Source organism: Cucurbita maxima, unplaced genomic scaffold, assembly GCF_002738345.1.
Source record: "Cucurbita maxima cultivar Rimu unplaced genomic scaffold, Cmax_1.0 Cma_Scf00036, whole genome shotgun sequence".
Lineage (NCBI taxonomy): Eukaryota > Viridiplantae > Streptophyta > Magnoliopsida > Cucurbitales > Cucurbitaceae > Cucurbita > Cucurbita maxima.
Window position 1 is genome coordinate 621,548 of NW_019272052.1, and position 22,183 is coordinate 643,730.

General features: G+C 39.4%; 4 protein-coding genes and 1 non-coding gene across 5 annotated transcripts; 2 read left to right on the top strand and 3 right to left on the bottom strand.

Annotated features, from left to right (window-relative positions):
- Window positions 1–145: 145 nt before the first annotated feature.
- LOC111468314 (ras-related protein Rab11D-like) lies at window positions 146–3,202 on the bottom strand. The gene is made up of 2 exons (XM_023113491.1): window positions 2,801–3,202; window positions 146–832 (listed from the first exon to the last, which is right to left on the bottom strand). The coding sequence occupies exons 1-2, from the start codon at window positions 3,019–3,021 to the stop codon at window positions 394–396; spliced, it is 660 nt and encodes a 219-aa protein (XP_022969259.1). The 5' UTR covers window positions 3,022–3,202; the 3' UTR covers window positions 146–393.
- A 283-nt stretch (window positions 3,203–3,485) lies between these two features.
- LOC111468506 lies at window positions 3,486–3,636 on the top strand. Its single transcript, XR_002714761.1, has one exon. It is a non-coding gene; the product is annotated as a U4 spliceosomal RNA (small nuclear RNA).
- Window positions 3,637–4,035: 399 nt separating this feature from the next.
- On the top strand, window positions 4,036–8,546 carry LOC111468117 (probable alpha,alpha-trehalose-phosphate synthase [UDP-forming] 7). Its single transcript, XM_023113202.1, has 5 exons — window positions 4,036–4,133; window positions 4,239–4,538; window positions 4,981–7,040; window positions 7,174–7,447; window positions 7,676–8,546. The coding sequence occupies exons 3-5, from the start codon at window positions 5,059–5,061 to the stop codon at window positions 7,994–7,996; spliced, it is 2,577 nt and encodes an 858-aa protein (XP_022968970.1). The 5' UTR covers window positions 4,036–4,133; window positions 4,239–4,538; window positions 4,981–5,058; the 3' UTR covers window positions 7,997–8,546.
- A 55-nt stretch (window positions 8,547–8,601) lies between these two features.
- LOC111468145 (pentatricopeptide repeat-containing protein At2g41080) lies at window positions 8,602–10,861 on the bottom strand. Its single transcript, XM_023113258.1, has one exon. The coding sequence runs from the start codon at window positions 10,698–10,700 to the stop codon at window positions 8,706–8,708; it is 1,995 nt and encodes a 664-aa protein (XP_022969026.1). The 5' UTR covers window positions 10,701–10,861; the 3' UTR covers window positions 8,602–8,705.
- Window positions 10,862–12,036: 1,175 nt separating this feature from the next.
- Window positions 12,037–16,131, bottom strand: LOC111468135 (ATP-dependent zinc metalloprotease FTSH 2, chloroplastic). Its single transcript, XM_023113241.1, has 5 exons — window positions 15,917–16,131; window positions 14,205–15,400; window positions 13,777–14,090; window positions 12,630–12,870; window positions 12,037–12,513 (listed from the first exon to the last, which is right to left on the bottom strand). Exons 2-5 carry the CDS (start codon window positions 15,396–15,398, stop codon window positions 12,172–12,174), a joined length of 2,091 nt encoding a protein of 696 aa, XP_022969009.1. The 5' UTR covers window positions 15,399–15,400; window positions 15,917–16,131; the 3' UTR covers window positions 12,037–12,171.
- Window positions 16,132–22,183: the final 6,052 nt, after the last annotated feature.

The window sequence follows — 22,183 nt, forward strand, 5'->3', positions numbered from 1 at the left end:
AAAAAAAAAAAAAAAAAAAAAAAAAAAAAAAAAAAAAAAATGACGAGCATTTTTATTAAAAAAATAAGTTCATAAAGATAATTATTTTACTAGAAATTAAAAGTTTCAATATAAAGTTTGAAATCGAAGAATATTTGCAAAGATATATACGAAATTATTATTATTTTTTCGCTTTGGAGGTTTGATACCAAAGAGTAAACACGACAACGGTAAATTTCAGGTTTCAAATGTTCGAATTGAAAGAAGAAAACTCCACACTTATAAGGAAGGCGCCTTTGAAACAACCATCACGAACGACCGAGCTCTTAATCTACAGAAAGTGATACAATACAACCATATACAGAAGAAATGTTGCTTGCTGTAATTCTGAGTCAGGCTCGAAGCTTCTTTTTCTTAGCTGGAGCAACATCCGATCCTCCTCAGAATCGATGAGTCGTCCTTGACATCTATTGTCTTGCCTTTTGATGGGAGGGTCACGGAAGCACTTCCGCTATCGCTTGCCTCTACTGATCTCTTGCTTACGATTCGATATATTTGATTGAGCACCTCGGTGAAAGCGGTTTCGACGTTTGTTGCATCGAGTGCGGAGGTCTCCATGAAGTACAAAGACTCCCTCTCAGCAAAGGATTGTCCATCTTCTGTTGGAACAAGAATAAGGTGGCGTAAATCACATTTGTTGCCAATGAGCATCACTACCATGTTTGGATCTGTGTGATCCCTCAATTCCTTTAACCATCTTGCTGCATTTTCAAATGTTGAACGTCGAGTGACATCGTACACGAGCAAAGCACCTACTGCTCCTCGGTAGTAAGCACTGGTTATCGCTCGGTACCTACACAGATAGAGCTGATCTGAATCTAAGGAAGCAAATAAGAGTATAACCACAGCATAATGTCCTCACCATGGCAAAACAATCTTATCCAAAAAGAAGAAAAGAAAAGAAAAAAAAAAAACCCCATGGAAAAACGAAAAAAATGACAATCATAATGTACAAAAAGAATTTTAAACCTCAAATGGAAGAATTTGAGGTAGAAAAGAAACGTAAGATCCCACATCGATTGGAGAGAGGAACAAGTGCCAGCAAGGACGCTGGGTCCCGAAGGGGGGTGGATTGTGAGATCCCACGTCGATTGGAGAGGGGAACGAGAGCCAGTGAGGACGCTGGGCTCCGAGGGGGTGGATTGTGAGATCCCACATCGGTTCGAGAGGGGAACAAAACAGGGTGTAGAAATCTCTCCCTAACAGGCACGTTTTAAAATCTTGAGAGGAAGCCCGGAAGGAAAAGTCCAAAGAGGACAATATCTGTTAAGGGTGAGCTTGAGCTATTACAAGAAAACAACAAACGACTAACCAAGGAAAGTTGAGCGCAGCAACACGTCCTATTATTCATTTGATACATAAGGCAATTCGAAAATATCAGAGTTCAAACAACTACGAGTATTCAATACTCCTATTGCTCATACTAATGAAATAACTAGTCTTTAGCTGCTGGCTTCAGCATGTCCATAACAAGAAACTTTCCTGAATTATTCGATATATCAAGTATATCGCAAACAGTTCATGCGACTACTTGTGCTGTTGTACCTACGCAGCCTACGGAGCCTTTGCACAAATAAAGAAACCATTGGATGCCAGCTTATGCACATTTCAATAAATGGTCACTGATTCTTAATATCAAACCAGACCATTGTATCAGTAAAGACAAGCCTTGAAGCTTGAACTAGGCTACAATTCTTAATATCAAACCAGACCATTGTATGTATTTTGACCATAACTACAAGGAAGGCAGTATGAATGTCGAACCGATAGGGATCTTTTTCCAGGGACACAAGAAAAGTAGTCTAAGCACCATCATATGATCCGAACATTATGACCACCGAATACCAACCTCGAAAATTTATCAGAAAATCTCTGTTTCATTTTGCAACGATGCAGACTTATTACCACAAGTTCTTCGAATGGACAAGCAAATAAAAACTAGAACAAGCACTACAGAAGCCAGAAACACAATCATTCCAAATGGAAATCGTTAAACCAACAACGAATTCAAAAGCTTAAGTTGATGCGTTAGGCAAAATTTAAGTACATTAATATTTCAACACTTTCTCTAACTTGTGGGCTTAGAATTTTGTAGAAGGCTCAACAAGTAGAAATCGATATTAATTTGGGGAAGAAATGACATTATTAGAGGTTCAAACATAGAACGTTAACCGCTCTAATACCATGTTAAATCACTAATGAACTCCAAACTTAAGCTGATGAGTTACGGTAAAAAAGATAAACTAAACATTTGAAGCCATCAGATTTCCAAAGATAAGGCTAATTTTCAATCAGTGCTACTAGATTCAAAACCAGAACTCTAGCCTTAAGCTACAGTAATCACAATCGAGCTGCAAGCATAGAAACAAGTAGTGGAGGGGAAAACAGAGCACTCGGTGAATATCGATTTTCCTGTTTATAGAACCAGGTTGAACATGAGCATCAGATTCTACACGATAGCAATAAAATCAAGGTAGGCCTTCTTTTGCCTCATATCCTACGATTTTGTCGACATATAATCCACCCCTTCCCCTTTCTTTAATCACAAATTAAAGGTAAAAAAGCTGTCTAAAACGAATCAACTCCAGAAATTTCAAGCAACTGTAAGATATATCGATATGATTAATATTCAATCGACACAAACAATATTCTGGCAAAGAATCGATTGATTAGAAGCAAGGAAATCATGCAACAGTAATCGGAAGTTGACTTAAAACTGAAATCGATTGAGATTTCAAGAAAGAACCACGAAGAACCAAACCTTTCTTGTCCCGCAGTATCCCAAATCTGAGCCTTGATTACCTTCCCATCAATATCCAAACTCTTGGTAGCAAACTCAACCCCAATCGTAGACTTCGATTCTAAATTAAATTGGTTCCTGGTAAACCTCGAGAGCAGGTTTGATTTGCCTACCCCAGAATCACCGATCAAAACCAGCTTAAACAAGTAATCATATTCATCATGGCCCTTATAACCCGCCATAAGATTCTTCCTCTAGGCCTCCCACTTAGTTCTTCGAACCGAAGAAAATTTGGAACTCCAAGAAGGAGAGTAAGCCAAAAGCATTTATATATATATAAGATAAAACTATTCCCTCCGTTTTAGTGGAGTTCTTTGGTCGGGAGCTATGGAAAAGTAAAGCATAGAACAGTGAATTTGAATTTTGCACTGTACCTGAAACTTTCATCCATTTAGAACATAAAACCTTAAATAAACTATTAAATTTTTAATCTCCGTTTAATATTAATGAATTCGTCACTAATTTTAACAAAAAACTGTGTAAAAATCTGGCTAATTTTGAGTTATAACCCTCAATTTAACGTTTGACGAAAGGTGAACTAATTTTGATTCACTTTTGAAGAGTTACTTAGTCCCACATCGAAAGAAATCAAAGCTAAGTTGTGGTGGAGCATTATAAAAAGGAAGGATATCTCAATGGTAAAGATATCTTTGCGCTTGGGGCAATGACGCAGCTAGTGAGGTTCTAACCGAGGCGCGTCAATTGCTGGTTGAAAACTATTTCCAAACCCCCTCTTAGGCCTGGGTTTGGCCCAGGCCTTCGAGAATTTCTGGAAGGGCTCCCTTCGGGGTAAAGCCCTACAATATCAAGGCCAAATTTTTTATTCTTTAACCGGCCCATTGGGCCGGTTCATGAAACACAGGCCCAAGTCGAGACCATTAAAAACGGTAATAATGTAAATACTTCAACGCTCTTAACAGTATTACTTGAAAAAACGTCGAAGCACGTCTGGGAGATTCAATCGGGTCGTACACGTGTCGTAATTGGATAATCGTCGCCGTCGAAAAAGCTTCCGGCCACGGCAGAAAGTGTTGACATAATAACGCGTGGTAAGCGCGTGTGCTGCCAAACGATGCCAGCTTCTGCTGATTCAGACTCGGGCTGGCTGAATCTTATCCAATTTCTTTAATGAATGTTATATTTTAACGTAATAGTGACAGGCCTGTGATATATTATTGGCTGTGAATTTAACATGCTGTAGTCTGTAGGAGAGGCACTCTTTTTACCGACCCATGCATGTGCCAATGCTGCCTCTCATTGGGTAACTACGTAACTTTATCACCCGTTGGTAAAGGTATCAAAACCTCATCGTTAATTTCACGCTATATTTCCTTCTATATCAGAAGATTATTTTCATTATTTATTTATTTTTTTTCAATTTTCAATTTACGTTCCGTAGAAAAAGATTTATATTGCGTCGTGAGTCCAACGAACGCCTCATTTTGCTCCTGGATCATACACTGTAGACGTTGGAGGAGGTCATTGGTTATGATATTTAAGCCGTTTCACAATCCGTTTTCACAGAAAGGATCGAAATGATCGATTAGCTTAGAGGGAGGTCAGCTTCAAATCTTTGAATTGAAACCAATTCTTGCGCTCCGAAGAACTACGAATTGTGCAGCATTTTTCGTTTTTTAGGGTTTGGTTCATTCTTCTTCTTGTTACCGTTCGGGATCTGGTCGTTGCTCAGTTTTAACGGGTACGCGTCGAATTTCATTGGTTCAGATTTGTTCGTTGTGTTTTTGATTGGCATTTGATCTTTCTTTCAATGTTGTACCATGTCGGTTTCGATTAAAGAATGGATCTAATTCCGTAATTCTGGGAATGAGGGCATTGGTTGCTGCTGCTTTTTCTTGGATGTTGGATTCTGATATGGATTAAAGAGAATTTTTGAGGTTTCGGGCTAGATAGGATATAAGAATAATAGGAAAGATTACATGTACATTGGATGGGAATCGGTTTCTCTTCGTGTTTCTCTTAAACAGGGTTTTTTCGGTTATAAAATTGGGTTAATTGCTTGATTGGGGGATAATCTGCTACTTTATTAACCCTCGCATATTCGTTATACTTTTTTGTAACTTTATGGCGTTTCGGAACGCTTAGGGTTTGATTGTTTTTGTTTCGTATTACGGAATTGCTAGGCGCTACGCTTGTTGCGTTGTTCGAATTGCCTCTGATTTGAAGAATTAGCGTTCATCTGGCGGACAAAGGGGAAAAACATGATTTCAAGGTCTTACACAAATCTTTTAGATTTGGCTTCTGGAAACTTTCCAGCAATGGAAGTGAAAAGGAAGCGGTTCCCGCGGGTCATGACTGTTCCGGGTAATGTAGCTGAGCTTGACGACGATCAGGCCTACAGTGTGACATCTGAAAACCCGTCGTCAATTTCCTCAGATCGGATGATAATTGTAGCAAACCAGCTTCCTTTAAGAGCAAAGCGAAGGGAGGATGATAATTCCTGGAGTTTCAGTTGGAATGAAGATTCGTTGCTTTTGCAGCTTAAAGATGGGTTACCAGAAGATATGGAGGTTCTTTATGTCGGTTCTCTGAAAGTCGATATCCAACCGGACGAGCAAGATGAGGTATCCCAGATTTTGTTGGAGAAATTTAGGTGTATTCCTACATTTTTGCCTCCTGATATTTTGGAAAATTTTTATGATGGTTTCTGCAAGAGGAATTTGTGGCCTCTTTTTCATTATATGCTGCCATATTCTGCTGATCAGAAGGGTCGATTTGATCGCTCGATGTGGGAAGCATATGTATCAGCAAATAAGTTATTTTTCCAGAAAGTTGTAGAGGTCATCAACCCTGATGATGACTATATCTGGATCCATGATTACCATTTGATGGTATTGCCTACTTTCTTGAGAAGACGTTTTAACAGAGTTAAAATGGGATTTTTCCTTCATAGTCCATTTCCTTCATCTGAGATCTACCGCACCCTTCCTGTCAGAGAAGAGATTCTCAAGGCATTACTTAACTCTGATATCATCGGATTTCACACTTTCGATTATGCTCGCCATTTCCTTTCTTGTTGCAGCAGAATGTTGGGTTTAGAATACCAGTCAAAAAGGGGCTATCTTGGATTGGAATACTACGGCAGGACGATTGGAATAAAGATAATGCCTGTTGGTATTCATATGAATCGGATTGAATCGGTTATGAAACTTGCAGACGAGGATTCCAAGACTAGGGAACTCACGCAGAAATTTGCAGGGAAGACGGTGGTGCTTGGTGTTGATGATATGGACATTTTCAAAGGTATTAACTTGAAATTGTTAGCCATGGAACAGATGTTAAAGCAACATCCAAAGTGGCAGGGAAAGGCTGTACTGATCCAAATTGTAAACCCTGCCAGAGGCAAGGGAAGAGATTTACAAGAAATAGAAGATGAAATAAAAGAAAGCTGCAGAAGGATCAATAAGGAGTATGGGCATCCTGGTTATGATCCAATAGTACTTCTCGACCGGCACGTGCCAATTACTGAAAGGGTTGCTTATTATAGCATTGCTGAGTGCGTAGCTGTCACTGCTGTTAGAGATGGCATGAACTTAACTCCTTATGAGTATGTTGTCTGTAGGCAGGGAATATCCACCTCTCAAAAATGCTTGAACTTCAGTGGACCAAAAAAGAGCATGCTCGTCATATCCGAATTTATCGGGTGCACTCCATCACTGAGCGGAGCATTTCGTGTCAACCCATGGAATGTTGAAAGTACATCAGAGGCTTTTAATGAAGCAATCTCAATGGCTGATTCAGAGAAGCAGCTGCGACATGAAAAGCATTATCGTTATGTTGCTACACACGACGTGGCTTATTGGTCTCGTAGTTTCTTGCAAGACATGGAGAGAACTTGCTCAGAACATTTCAGGAGACGATGTTGGGGAATTGGTTTTAGTTTTGGATTCAGGGTTGTAGCTCTTGATCCCAATTTCAGAAAACTTTCAGTAGATGCCATTGTATCATCTTACAGTCGGGCCGATAGTCGGGCCATTCTTTTGGACTACGATGGCACTGTGATGCCCCAAAACTCCATAAACAAGTCACCGAGCGAACAGGTTATCTCTATCCTTAACACGCTTTGTGCAGATGCAAAAAATGTCGTCTTCATTGTCAGTGGACGAGGAAGGGACAGCTTAAGCAAGTGGTTTCACCCATGCAAGAAGCTTGGAATTGCAGCAGAACATGGATATTTCTTGAGGTTTGGTTATAAAAGATGCCGAATCATTTTTAAAGGCCAAGTTACTGGCTGCAAAGTTTTCATTTTTTGGTCGTATTCCTGAACTCTTTTCTTCTATTCTAATTCCATCATCGATTCTGTTCAAAATGGCCAGGCAGTCACAAAATGAGGAGTGGAAGATCTGCGGCCAAAATTCTGATTTCGGATGGATGCAGATAGCAGAACCTGTTATGAAATTATACACCGAGGCTACTGATGGTTCATCAATCGAACGGAAGGAAAGTGCTTTGGTTTGGCAGTATCGAGATGCAGATCCTGGCTTTGGATCGTCCCAGGCGAAGGAGATGTTGGATCATTTAGAGAGTGTTTTGGCAAACGAACCTGTTGCAGTCAAAAGCGGCCAATTTATTGTAGAAGTGAAACCACAGGTGTGTTCTTATTCATTTATCTTGATGAAGTGCGTAGTTGATAAGATCTTAGCTTTTCTATGATAAATGGTCATACTTGTCCAAGACATGAAAAGTGTGATTGTGACACTGTGCAACATTTTATGAGCACTCAGGACATACTTTGTCCTGCAATATATATATAACTGAACTACCTCCCAGCCCGGTACGAACTGATTTTGATGTCTGATTTCTTTTTATTTGCTTCAGGGGGTTACCAAAGGCCTTGTGGCTGAAAAAATCTTCTCATCAATGGCGGAGGATGGGAACCTTGCCGACTTCGTGTTGTGTATTGGCGACGACAGATCGGACGAGGACATGTTTGAAATAATTGGTAATGCGTTGTCCAGTAATAATATTCTTTCTCCAACGGCGTCCGTTTTTGCCTGCACTGTTGGGCAAAAGCCAAGCAAAGCCAAATATTACTTGGACGACACAGCTGAAGTAATAAGCATGCTTGAATACCTGGCCGAAGCTTCTAGCCCATTGCCATCCTCTGAAGATGAAGAAGAAGGTCAAAACGCTTCTTGAAAGTTTGAAACCAAACCCCATCCATGTCGCTGTTTTGGGACATGAAGATCGAAGATCAAGTGGGAAATTTTGTACAACAAGAAGCTGGGTGATGATGAATTGGATACTTTATTTACTTTCTATGGTCCCATTTTCCTTTCAGCTTTTCATGTTAGTTTTTAACTAAAAAGAAGAAATCATTGACCCTGGTTTCAAACCGACGAGCTTTTTCAAGACGGTGGAAGAGTTCTGTTAAAAGAAGTCGATCAGCGTGGCTTTGACTTCGGACTACTGCACGGGAAGAACTCGTCGGATTGGAATGTTCTGTTGACTACTGACTTTGGAAATATGATGTGGATAGTTAAGATGCGAGAATAAGTAGCTAATTTAGCTGCGACGTTGTGTTAGGATAGGCTAATGAGGCCGAGCACGCTTGGCTTATTCTAGAGGGTTTCTAATATGAAGAATATAATTTCATTTTGTACATGTATTTCTTTTCTTCCTCATGTTTGATGTTTACAGTTATATTCTTATGTTGATTTTCTAATGTAAACCTTATCATCTTCATACATTTGCTCCTGTCCTAAATGATGAATATGTTCATGCCCTGGCTCATGCGACACGGTGTATAAATGAATGCTTCTTATTAATTGAATCTGACTCGAGGTCTATATGGCAATGAAGTGGACAAGAAATTACCTCGATTGTTAAAGCAGAAGGTTAAATCTTACTACCAATAGTTACCACAAGAACATTCACCGTCCTTGAAATGGTGAAATCTACTTGTATCTCTTACGATAATCTCTCTGTTTCTGATCTTTGATATGCACTTAATGGCTTCATGACAGTCATTGCAGACCCGCAAGTTCTTCATCACTCTTATTGGGACACCCTCAGGAATGTTCATCAGTGCAAAAGCAATGGCAAACTTCTCACTGTGATGAGCTAAATTGTATTCTTTTTCTTCATTGTCCATGTCGTGCAAAACCGAGCCTATGTCTGGCACGTAACCGTGTAGTTTCATTTCAGACATTAGTTCTTTCAAATACGAGTCGATCTCGAGGTACTGTGGATGAGATTTGTCACCCATACTAAATTGGTGAACCAAGTTTTTGAGTTCTAGCCAACTTATGCCGGGCTCCTTCTTGACGTTCCGATCTCTCATGGCTTTCCTAATCTCGGAAACGTCGGGCCAATTTCTAGCAGAGGCATGGATGTTCGAAAGCAGCACGTAGGAAGCAGCATCCAGAGGATCAAGCTTCAGAATTTCTTCAGAAATTCGTTTTGCCATTTCTGCTTTCTTGTGGAGTTTGCAGGCTGATAATAAAGTTTTCCATATGATGCCATCTGCTTTTACAGGCATTGATCTTATCATACCCTCTGCTTCCTCCAAACGGCCAGCCCGACCGAGCAGATCAACGACACACGTGTAGTGTTCGATCCTAGGCTTGAGTTTATACTGCTCCACCATCAAATCTAAATACTCAGTTCCTTTCTCCTTCAATCCACAGTGACTACAAGCATAAAGGAGACTCAAGAAGGTCACTTCATTAGCCTCCATTTTCAACTCTTCCATTTGGTGAAAAAGCTCAATGGCTTCCTCTCCCCTCCCATGGAATCCATAAGCTGCAATCATAGCACTCCATAACACAACATCAGCATCTTCACGATCCAAAAAGGTTTTCACGGAGTCCTCTAGACATCCAGACCGTGAATACATACTAATCAAGGAACTGACAACTGCTACAACTGAACCAGCTCCAGCTTTGATCACTTCAGCATGGATCTGCTGGCCTTGTCCTAACGTCGCAAGCTCCGAACACGCGCTTATTACACTCACAAATGTAATTTTATCAGGTCGAAAGCCTGCCATTTTCATCATATTGTACTGGTTCAAGACTTCTTCTGAACACCCGTTTTGAGCTTTTCCAGCTATAAGAGTATTCCAAGCAACTACATTACGAATTGGCATTGATTTAATTAACTTCTCTCCATCAGATAAACTACCAGACTTCATATACATATGAGCTAGAGAGCTGCCCACGACCAAATTCAGTTCAAATCCACATTTCATCAGACAAGCATGAACCTCTTGACCTGCAAGTAAAGATCTTAAACCAGCGCACCCTCTAAGTACACTGCCCAGTGTGAACTCATCAGGTAAAAAACCCAATCCATACATTTCTCTAAACAAACTTAAAGCCTGCTCGTTATATTCAAACTGAGTCAAACCTGTGATCATCGCATTCCATGTGGCAATGTTTCTTTCAGACATTTCATCAAACAGCTTCTGGGCACTTTCCAAATCCCCAAGCTGCAAGTACCCATTAATCAAAATGTTATATGACATTATATTTCTTCGCGGCATTTGACTAAACAGCACCAAAGAAGACTTCAAATTTCCTAATTTGGAGTACAAGTTCAGAAGGTGATTGGAAATGAACTTGTCATAGGCACACCCAGATGTAATGACCAAAGAATGGACCTGTTCTCCTCCAAAAAGTGAGCCTAGTTTTATGCATGATTGGAGCAGATGAGAAAAAAGAGATGGGTCTGACCATATCTCGGATTTGAACCTCTCATAGGCTTGTGTGATGCGTCCGCCACTGCAGAGGCTGGTGAATTCTTGTAAAGAAGCAGAGGAAGTCTTCGTGGAGAGCAATCGCACAGTAAGTGCATGTAAGGGGTTGAAGAGGGCGTCGAAACTGCGACTGGGCTTGCCCATGCATCAGCTTGTATTTGGTGGCTTATGGTAATGCTAAAGACGGAGAAGCGAGAGAATTTAGTTGCCCAAGTTTTGAAGGAAATGGCAAAGCCGAGGATTCATCAAGTATACGATTCGATTGGTTTTTCCTTGCAACTCGTCCAATTTTAGTTCCCGTTCCCGTCCCCTGTTTCCTCCCGCGATTCACGATTGTCAATGCTCATCATCAAGTTACTTTATGGTTAATTAATTATAGAGTCAGCTTCATAATTTTTAAAACACGTCTATCCTTTAGGCTAGCATCCTTATCGGTTCGGTATTTGGATACCATTTGTAATAGTTCAAGCCCACTGCTAGCTTATATTGTTCCCCTCTCCAACCGACGTGGGATCTCACAATCCACCTCCTTGGGGGCCGGTCGTCACAGTCCAAGCCCACCGCTAGCCTATATTGTTCATCTCTCCAATCGACGTGGGATCTCACAATCCACCTCCTTGGAGGCCAATGTTCTCACTGACTTGGTATTCATAATTTTTAAAACACGTCTACTAGGAAAGAGTTTCCGTACTTTTGCAAGAAATTGTCCGTTCTTCTCTCCAACCGACATGGAATCTCAATCTACCCCCTTGGGGCCAACGTCCTCACTGGCTTGGTGTTTGGATACCATTTGTAACAGTCCAAGTTCACTGCTAGCCTATATTGTTCCCCTCTCCAACCGACGTGAGATCTCACAATTCACCTCCTTGGGCGCCGGTTGTCACAGTCCAAGCCCACCACTAGCCTATATTGTTCCTCTCTCCAACCGACGTGGGATCTCACAATCCACCTCCTTGGAGGTCAACGTTCTCACTGGCTCGGTATTTGTCTATGATATCATTTGTAATAGTCCAAGCCCACAACTAGCATATATTGTCTTCTATGGGCAAATATTGTGAGATCCCATATCGGTTAGAGGGTGAAACAAAACATTTCTTATAATGGTATGAAAACCTATTACTAATAGACGCGTTTTATAACTATGAGGCCAAGGGCTAAGGCGAATAGTATTTTATTAGTGAGCTTCTTGGGTGGTTACAAATAATATCAAAGCTAGACACTGAGCGGTGTGCCAATGAGAATAAGAGGGGTGGAGGAGTGTGAGATCCCACATTAGAAGGAGAGGAAAACAAGCATTCATTACAAGGGTGTGGAAAACTTTCCTTGGTAGACACGATTTAGAAACTGTGAAACTGACGAAGATACGTAACGAGTCAAAGCAAATAATGTCAACTAACATTGGACTTGGGCTCTAGTAAAATCTTAATTTTTTTTAATTTGCATTTAGTAAATCTAGGAATTAAAAAAAGAAAAAAAAAACTCAAGAACTAAATTCTTTGATCAAATGACTATTTCAACAAACTTCATTAAATTACATGTGACCGAAGACTATATAGTACACTTTAATACGTACAAATACTTGTGAATGGTAAATACAGTATGCTTTGAAGTTTGTTTAAACAGCAACAGGTGTGGATGCTGAAGAAGGAGCAACCCTGTTTTCAACTGGGATTTCGACAAATTCCGAGAGAATAGCCCGGAATTCGTGTCCTGAAATTGTCTCCTTCTCAAGTAGGACTTCAACAATCTTGTCAATGGCCTCACGGTTGTTCCTAATGTGAGCCAATGCGATTTCGTAGGCTTCGTCAGATAATCTCTTGATGGCTGCATCGATGTCCTCGGCAAGCTTTTCCGACATGGAGTTCCTAGCCATCATTCTCATGATAACATCGCTCTGAGCTGAAGAGTCCATGAGAGACCATGGACCTATTTCAGACATCCCAAATGTTACAACCATCTGCAAGCAAATCAAGCAAAGCCATGTTCATTACATTTTTCATGGAGCAGACCAGAAAATGACGCAAGGAACTGAAAAATGGTGCGTTGCCAATATGGTGAATGTGTCAAACTTGCCTGTTTGGCTAACCCAGTGATCTGCTGCAGGTCACCTGCTGCACCTGTTGTCACCTCCGGCTCGCCAAAGATCACTTCCTCGGCCGCCCTGCCGCCTAGTCCACCGACGATTCTAGCAAAGAGTTGCTGCTTGGAGATCAAGGTGGGATCATCGGAAGGAATAAACCAGGTAAGACCACGGGCCTGACCACGAGGAACTAAGGTAACCTTTTGAACGGGATCATGTCCTGGAGTCAAAGTACTGCAAGGAAGAGGTGATAAAAGTTACAACTTTTTTCCCTAAAGCAACAAACCTTTCATTGAAGAACATGAAATAGGTTGAGGGAAAAGAAATTGAGCAGGAGGGAGGGAATACTGTAGTTCTACATGAAATGCAAATATCAACCCACATCGAATGGAGAGGGGAACGAAATATTCGTTAGATGGGTGTGGAAACCTCTCCCTGGCAGAGACATTTTAAAACTTTAAAGGAAGTCTAAAAAGGACAAAATTTGCGAAGGGTGGGTTTGGGCCATTACAAATGGTATTAGAGCCAGACACCAGATAGTGTGCCAGCGAGGATGCTGGCCCCCAAGGAAGATGTATTGCGAGATCCCACATTGGTTGGAGAGGGGAACGAACATTTCTTATAACAGTGTGGAAACCTCTCCCTAGCAGAGACGTTTTAAAACCTTGAGAGGAAGCCTGAAGAGAACAAAATTTACTAACGATAGGCTTGGACCATTACATTACTGTGTCATTTTGTGTCTGGTTGAAAAAAACATGTGAATATATTGTCATCGAATGGAATACTAGTTATAATAAATTAACGTGCAGAGCAGTAAGAATATGTACACAAGACTTGTTAAGCCCTGCAAATCTCTCTAGGAATGTCTGGTAAATAAAGCGGAGAAAACTTATAGAACTCTATTTGGCTGTTTATACTAAACAAAGCTCAAATAAAACTCCAGATGGTATCTTAAGCTCAATCCTCATGGTTTGAGATATTGCTTTTGGTCGAAATAGTAAAGAACTACTTGAAGTCAAGAAGATAAGATTAAATGAAAGAGCATACACGATGAGATTGTTATAAATTAAGGATTATGCAATTAGCGAAGCTATATGAAAAGCTGATTTCATTATCAAAACGAGGCAACAGATAACATACCCACAAATGGCGTGTCCAACTTCATGATATGCCACAAGGCTTTTGCTCTTCCCATCAGTCATTACTGTTCCTTCCATACCAGCTACAATCCGATCAATTGAATCGTCAATCTCTTTCGATGAAATGGCAATCTTACCACGCCGTCCAGCCAATATGGCAGCCTCATTCAAGAGGTTTGCAAGATCAGCTCCACTAAAACCAGGAGTTCTCATGGCTACAACATCGAGAGAAACATCAGAATCAAACTTCTTGTTACTAGCATGAACCTTTAAGATTTCTGTCCTCCCCTTTACGTCAGGGACATCAACACTGACCTGTAGGCATTAGAGTACCATACTCAAAAATCTTGTCTTGTAATAAGTATTAACTCAGTCAAACACAATCTTTAATATTAGAAATTTTCCTACAGCGAATGGAATTATTCTCACCTGTCTATCGAAACGACCAGGCCTCAATAAAGCAGAGTCAAGAATGTCTGCTCTGTTCGTGGCAGCAATGACAATAATGCCAGTGTTTCCCTCAAAACCATCCATTTCAGTTAGAAGCTGGTTAAGTGTTTGTTCTCGTTCGTCATTCCCACCACCAATTCCGGTGCCTCTTTGACGTCCAACAGCGTCGATTTCATCGACAAACACAATGCAAGGTGCATTTTCCTTGGCCTTCTTGAAGAGATCCCTAACTCGAGAAGCACCAATACCAACAAACATCTCAACAAACTCAGACCCTGAAATAGAGAAAAATGGGACACCTGCTTCACCTGCAATGGCCTTGGCTAGCAAAGTCTTCCCAGTTCCTGGAGGACCAACGAGAAGAACACCTTTAGGAATGCGAGCTCCAACAGCAGTGAACCTCTCAGGCTTCTTAAGGAACTCCACCACCTCCATGAAATCCTGCTTGGCTTCATCGACTCCAGCAACGTCATCAAAGGTCACACCAGTGTTTGGCTCCATTTGGAACTTTGCCTTAGATTGACCAAATCCTAGAGGGAATCCAGGCCCTCCGGGGCCACCCATCCCTCCAGATGAACGCCTTGATAGTAGGAATAGCCCTCCAATTAAAATTAGGGGGAAGGCTAGGTTCCCAATTAAGTTGAATAACAGAGAGCCAGAATCCTCTTGAGCATTGTGTGCAGCAAAGTCGATGTTTTTCTCCCTAAACTTCTGAAGAAGCTCCTGGCTAAGTCCTGGAAGCTGTACACGAACACGCTGCACTCGGTTACCCAATTCAGGGGAGACAGCCTCAACAATTGCTATAGTTCCATTCTCAAATAGATCTACTTTCTTCACTCTATCCTTGTCCAGATACTCCAAAAACCTAGAATAAGACATCCTAGATGAAGATACCCCTTGTTCTTCAGCATTGGCCCTCTCATTTCCCAATAAAGCGGATGTACCAAGTCCAACATTTCCAAACAATAACTTTAGGAAGTCTCTTCTTCCATCATTCTGCCTTGGTTCCACAGATGCCTTTACCACACCGGCTTTAGCCCTTTTACCCAATGATTGGAGGCTTGTAGAAGGGACTAATCGTCTGCTATATAAAAACTTGAGTAGATTTGATTTGGAACAGTGGGTGGACGTGCCGTTTCCCACAAGACATGCAGATGCAGAAGAGGCAGCCATATCTAAGGATAGGAAAAAGGAAGCATCAAACTATAAAACCAAAATGAAGATGTTTGATTAAAACTTCAATACGCTAACTCGAGATATTTCCTCACACTGAGCCATTCACATCTCAAACAATAAATGAATTCATCATAAAATCACCTCTCCAATACTAATTATCAAATCCAAAAAACGAAGGTAGAAGCTTAGCTCATGAAATATGATGATGCAAATTTCACAGAACTCAAAACAGCAAAAGTAGCGATTGCACCTTTAAGCAGCTCTAAAATCAAAAGAATAACATAGAACTCAACGCTTCAAACACGGTACCGAGACCTCGAATCTCAAACACTCAAAGTAATTACTACTTCGACCAATACAACGATTTCAAGGTGAATGCCAGAAAATTGAGTCCAAAAATTACTTCAGCCACTGCTAACCACTAACTAGGCGTCGAAAATTATTACAAAAGCTTTCAGCTCGAGAGAGAATACGGTAAAACCATTGAAGGACGAAACTAAAGAGGAGGAGCGAACCTTACTACCCTTCACAGAGCAGGATTTTGGGGGAAATGGATAATAGAGAAGTAATATAAGTGATTCAATTTAATGGCGGCCTCTGAGATCGGAGGGCGGAGGGCGGAGGCCAGAGAAGATTCTACGACTGGGATCCGACGGAAGATGACGCCGGAGTTCTTAAAGAGAACGGATGTGGTTTGAGAAATGGATACGTGTTCCTCTCTTCGTGGTTGGGCTGTTTCCATTCACTTCCCGATAATTTTTATTTTTTATTATTATTATTATTATTTTATTTTATTTTTACCAACTCAAATTAAATTTAAAGTTTTTATTTATTTAGTCATTTAAAATTACAAATTACAAATTTAGTCGTTTAGTCACACATAGAAATTTCTGTGTCAATCATAGTCCCGAGGCATGGAGGAATTTGTCGATATAAATAATAAATTTTATAAATTTATTTTGAAAGGAAAATTTTTAAAGTTCTAATTTTTAGAATCCGAGGAATGATTCCGATCAAGTACGTAAGTTTGGCGCCAAGGCTTTCATGAACATCACATTCAGCGAAGGGCGCGAAGAACGCGAAGAACTAAAGCGCAAAGATCAAGGGAACCTCAATCGATCGAAAATGTCATCGGCCTCTCTCGTCGAGTTATTTCATGTTCAATGGGAAGCAATAATTTTCAGAGATCTCATTTCATCATTCCTTGAAATTTAGGGCATTCTGCAATCTGCATGTTGATTTCGGGGGAAAACCGAGATGGTGCTTCATTCTCCTCAAAATCTGGCCAGATTTCGTAGCCTCCGAGCGTCTTCCATGGCTCGTATTAAGCACATACGCTCGTCATCGACTAGGCTACTAGCCGACGCAGTCGATACAGTGTTGTTGGACGAGGCTCCTCTTCGGCATGTTTGCTCAAACAAGGTAAATCTGCAGGCCGGACATTGGCCATTGCTCTTCTCCCACGGAACTATGCAGTCTTCGTGAACATATGGTTGCAGGGCGTCATCATCACCTCCTCTTTCGGCTGAAAATCTTCAAGGCAAACGGCACATCTCTTGCCTTCTTCATCACTGAAGCCGTTGCTCCTCTCATTGTAATTTCCTCTGTTATTCAAATAGAAGCTTATTCTTCTACTCGTGTTGATCGGAGGATCATAGACTTTTTTTCTTGAGCTTATTCGGTGCCATATTTTTCTCTTCAGATGTTAGCGTCAGTTCCCTTCGGATCTTGGAGTTGGCAAGCACATCTCCGCAGCTCTTGGACTGGCCTCGTGCTGTCTCGGTCTGAGGTATGTGATGATTCTAACTATTGCATGTGGTTCTTCTGGAGGGCTAGAAAGTTATCAAATTATCAACAAATTATGGAGGATATGGATTTTACTTTCAGGATATAAGAGCGCTGTAAGTAGATTCCCTCTGAAACCAATTAATACTGTCAAAAGGGGATTAGTTTGTTATAGCAAATTTGGATGCTGTTCATGACAATAGTTGAAAGTTTAGTTATATATGCTTCTCAAGAGTTATTGCTATACATCATAAGCAATTCAATCAAATGCATGACAATGTCAAATTTCTATTTCCCTGCAACTTGTAATTGAGATTATTGTTGAACATTATGTGCTTAATTCATTGTGTGGTCTTGAATGCTTAACCCCATTTCTGACACTCCATGATTTGTTTCCTCAAATTCTTCCACTAGTGAAAGTCATGGACTTCTGACTGCTCTGTCGAATTATCTTCCTGAGTTTGATACTTGTTCATGTTAATTTTAGGCTATATGCTGCAAACTTTGTTTGGCCTCTAAATTCTTTCAATTTCAGACATCTTATGAAATGCATCTGCAATATCAACTTCTTTGATTTGCATCTAATTCAATCCAAAACACTGAACAGCGCCTATAAAATCACCAAGCTTTTTGTGTTATTTACCTGCCGATGTCCAATATTCTTGCAATCATTGTCTCCCTAGCAGGCCGCCATGGAACTGGATCTATCTCTCTATAAGAATTCTGGCAGCACATGAACAACGAGCATGAGCTATATGATTGCTATCATCTCCATAACTACTCATCTACTAATTCATTTCTGAGAAGAACTAGGACTGTTAAGATGGAATTTAAATGGGATCTCCCAATTCAGTTTTACCGCCTGCAAATCATGTCTTAGGATAATACCATAAACTTTGATGGTGGGATTGAAATACACTTCATTGCAAAACAAAAGAATTGTTAACCCACTGACCTGAAATGAATCATTTCTGTTATATCTTTGGTGATCATATTCCTTTCTAGCCTGCCAAATTCCTGGAGGAAAATTAGTCGAACATCTGCTCGTTTTTCAGAAGCTGCTTCTTTAATCTTTTAGATATTAAATTGTTGGTTTTTAGTGTTTGGAATTTAATAGCTCTTTCAATGCATGAAGATGAACAGATTATCGAATTGAATATATACTCTTCCATGCCAGCATCTTTTGCCGTCCGTTTTTCTTCTTTTTGGCATGCTTTTTTTGCTTAAAAGAGTCAGATTCCCATTCCATTACAGATTATACATTTTGAAATTAAAGAAAGGAATCTTATTCTGTGGAACCTTCATTTTCATTGCTGATTTTACAATAAGATTGTTGGATATGTAAGTCCCCAAAATGAATTCAAGTCTTTGCTTCAGTCACAGAACCTCCCTCTCCATCTTTTTAACTTCCCTTTGCTTCCCGTTTGTTTCATTGAGTAGTAATCAACCTGACAAGTAGGCATCTTTTCTAGAAACATTCTAATGAAAAGTTTGTTATGTTTGGCTCTGCAAAGTCCAAGATGGGGCAATTTTCTCTCGAAGTGATTCTGTAAACTTCATTCCACAACCTTAGTGTATCAATGTGTCCAGCTTTTTTTTGGTTCATTTGCTTCAAACCAAAGAAGCCCTCTTTGCATTTTCTGCCTTCGTTGCATGAAATTTTTCAGCTGTATACCTTTGAACATGTTTCTTAATAAATGCATTTTATTTACCCATAAGCATGAGAACTAACATCGCAACGAGCTTTTAGCTAGATTGGAGTTTTGATCCACTAAATACACATGCATTTTCATTGTTTTAGTGTGACTTCCCAAATAAATTGTTGGAAGATGAGGTTGGGAAACATGAAATTTCTTGCTTCAAGTTTGATCAGATCCTTTTGTTTGCAAATTTGTTGAGAGATGCAATATCTTTACTTGAATCTACTTCCATTTTCACTGCAGCATAACGGGTGTCATTCTATCTCTTTTTTACTCTTTTATTTATTTTAATTATAAATAGAAGACTTATAAAAAAATAACAAAATTAAAATTAATTTTAAGTAAATTTCTAAACCAATCTAAAATTGGAGAACTAAAATAAGATATGAGTAAAACGTTGATCTTCAAAACATTGAGAAAAATAACCTAATGGGAAAGGGACAAACTTTTATTTTCAGTAAGAATTTGAGTAACAATCCAGAGGTACATGAGGCCTCACGATTACATGTAATGAGATTAGTCGTTTCAACCGTGAGAGTCACTAAATCAGATTAGTCGTTTCAACCGTGAGAGTCACTAAATCCCATGAAGTGTTGTAACGAGACTGTCACTTTGGTGGAATAGGATCACCTTCAAAATCATCAATACATGTGCTAATATGTTTATCAACAATCATCGTTGATAAACCATACACATTTGTACCTGGTTGATAAACTGTGAGAGTCACTTCTCCTTTCAAAACTGTACCGTCACAGTTTCTCTGAAAATAGCTTCCAGAAAGGCCGAAGTCAAAATGTATCTTGATTGGCCATGGAGACAGTATTCAACTGTTGTGTTCATGGAGTCATTTTTGGATGACAACGTGCAACCGGAAGGATGGGTATTGTGGGAAGGGATACCGATAAACAACCTCTTTTATGCTGAGTTCAATAATCGAGGTCCTGGTGCTGACACAACACACCGAGTTAATTGGCCAACTTTTCATGTAATCGATAAACAGATAGCGAAAAACTTTACCGTAGAAAACTTTATCAACGGGTCAGATTGGTTGCCCGAAACACATGTACCCTTTAGAACTGGACTTGAAGCTTAATGAAATTGGCTTGGTTGGGTATGTTTTTATCAATACAACACTCTTAATTGATCTAAACCAGTAAAAATAATGTTTACTGTCACTACACAATTTAACCAAACCAACCATATCATAAATAAATTGGTATTAGTTCATTGTTTTGGCCGTAAACCACAAAAATTGTTTAAAAATCAAATTTATTATATTTTTATGTAAGACATGTTTTTTTTTTCTTTTTCTTTCTTTCCTCAAATAATTAATTATGATTTGGATGTAACATGCATTTAAAATATATACAATGATTTTTGTATTCAATATTACAAAAATATTATTTAATTAAAGAAAATATTTATGGCTACCATTGATATATGTAAAATAATAACCGACAATTTTTTAATTTATTAAAATTTCCGTTATGAATTGATATATGGAAGGAATCCTGTACCTTTAACTAATTTCCAAATAAAGTTTAGGAATTCATTGGTTATAAATTTCTACCATTTCTAAATATGATTATTGTTAAAGATGATGAACATGTCTTCTTCCCTCCCTCTTCTGGGTGTTTTTACTCTTCTTTTGCTATCTATTTTCAACCCCTCTATGATCGTCTAGAATTAGCAACATATTTCAATACGATGAATTGTATAAGCTTTGCTATTCTGTGATTGATTCAGATCCTCGTGAAGATTTGAAGTCAAATTTAACAGGTTTTCTAATTATATTCGTGAATCATACTATCACCAATTTCAATGACAACCTTGTTTTCCTTGAAAGATAGATAAAGTCAGAAAAGTTAGATGCTTGAAACAAAATTGATGTATGAGAAATGTTCATAATCTTTTGGAATGGGATACACTGATTTGCAAGAGTCAATGCATATATTATTGACCTAACCAGGTACAAACGTGTATGAATTACCGACAATGAGTGTTGCTAACTATATAGGCGTGTGTTTCGATGATTTTGAAGATGACCCTATTCCACCAGAGTGGCAGTCTCGTTACAACACTTCATGGAATTTAGTGGGTCTCATGATAGAAACGTCTAATCTCATTACATGTAATCGTGAAGCCTCATGTACCCCTTGATTATTATGTTTTTTTCACCAATGAAACTCCTAAAATTCCTATAATTTTTATTTATTGTACCCACTTTTTTATGGTTTAATTGAGCCCAATTGAAGCAGGCCCAGTGTGGAGACCCCAAAGTTGCCTTTAAACTAAGGGCTATTACTGAGATTTGAGACTTTTGCTGGCCACGTGGCATCTCCATTAGTATCGTACTAAAAATGCTTACCTGAATTGAATCTGCAAAAAAAGGGTGGCGAAAGGGGTAAGGGTTGGCGCGGAATGATGGCCACTTGTAGCCGTCTGGACCTAACTTGCGCAGCACAATTCTGGAGAAGACGCTTGTGACTCCTCTTCCCTCTTCTTAGATAAATCTAAAAAAGAGTTCTGTTTCAATATGGAGAAAAAAGTCTTCTTTCGTTTCTCAACGGTGGAGTAAGACTAAGCTCATGAACTTATTATCCTAGGTCAGAACAAATTAATAGGATCCCTTTTTTACGTCCCCATGTCCTTCCCAAGTGGCAACAGGAGGCACAAAAAAAGAAAGAAAGGGATGGAGTTTCTCTTGCTTTTGACATAGCAGGTCCTAGTGGGAGGTCCGCACGATGATCTGCCCTTGATAATTGCGTTGTTGTACTAGGACTGTGAGGACTCTCGGCCACATAGATAATTCAATCTGCCACAGACACTTTTAATTAGATTTGCAGAAGCTCTTACATTAAACCTATAAATATTATAAAAATACACATGTGAATACAAACTGCATTAACTTTCACAATCAAACCCTTCAACTTAATCAAACTATATATAAACTTCGTAGTTCTTCTTAATTGACTAAAATACCCTTCGTTTCAAATGTCACTTTTAGTCATCAAACTAATTCTATGCTTCAAAGAAAAGGCTGTATGAAATTGATTAATTAATATATAAAAATGGAAGCGGCAAGGCTAATGTTGTAAAATGGACCGAAATTCTTGGCAATTTCCACGTAGCTTCAATTGCATTGAATTATAAGAAGAAAGACGTCACCTTCCCTGAAGCACAACGAGTACACTATGTCTCACACGTTGACGCAAAAAATGCAAAAAAAAAAAAAAAAAAAAAAAAAAAAAAAAAAAAAAAAAAAAAAAAAAAAAAAAAAAAAAAAAAAAAAAAAAA

Coding starts and splice junctions, on each gene's coding strand:
- LOC111468314 (XM_023113491.1), bottom strand. CDS start 3,021: ATGGCGGGTTATAAGGGCCATGATGAATATGATTACTTGTTTAAGCTG. Junction 833..2,800: donor GATACTGCGGGACAAGAAAG/GTTTGGTTCTTC, acceptor CTATCTGTGTAG/GTACCGAGCGATAACCAGTG.
- LOC111468135 (XM_023113241.1), bottom strand. CDS start 15,398: ATGGCTGCCTCTTCTGCATCTGCATGTCTTGTGGGAAACGGCACGTCC. Junction 12,871..13,776: donor GTTGGACACGCCATTTGTGG/GTATGTTATCTG, acceptor TCTTCCTTGCAG/TACTTTGACTCCAGGACATG. Junction 12,514..12,629: donor TCACTGGGTTAGCCAAACAG/GCAAGTTTGACA, acceptor ATTTGCTTGCAG/ATGGTTGTAACATTTGGGAT.
- LOC111468117 (XM_023113202.1), top strand. CDS start 5,059: ATGATTTCAAGGTCTTACACAAATCTTTTAGATTTGGCTTCTGGAAAC. Junction 7,041..7,173: donor GAACATGGATATTTCTTGAG/GTTTGGTTATAA, acceptor CAAAATGGCCAG/GCAGTCACAAAATGAGGAGT. Junction 7,448..7,675: donor TTGTAGAAGTGAAACCACAG/GTGTGTTCTTAT, acceptor TATTTGCTTCAG/GGGGTTACCAAAGGCCTTGT.
- LOC111468145 (XM_023113258.1), bottom strand. CDS start 10,700: ATGGGCAAGCCCAGTCGCAGTTTCGACGCCCTCTTCAACCCCTTACAT.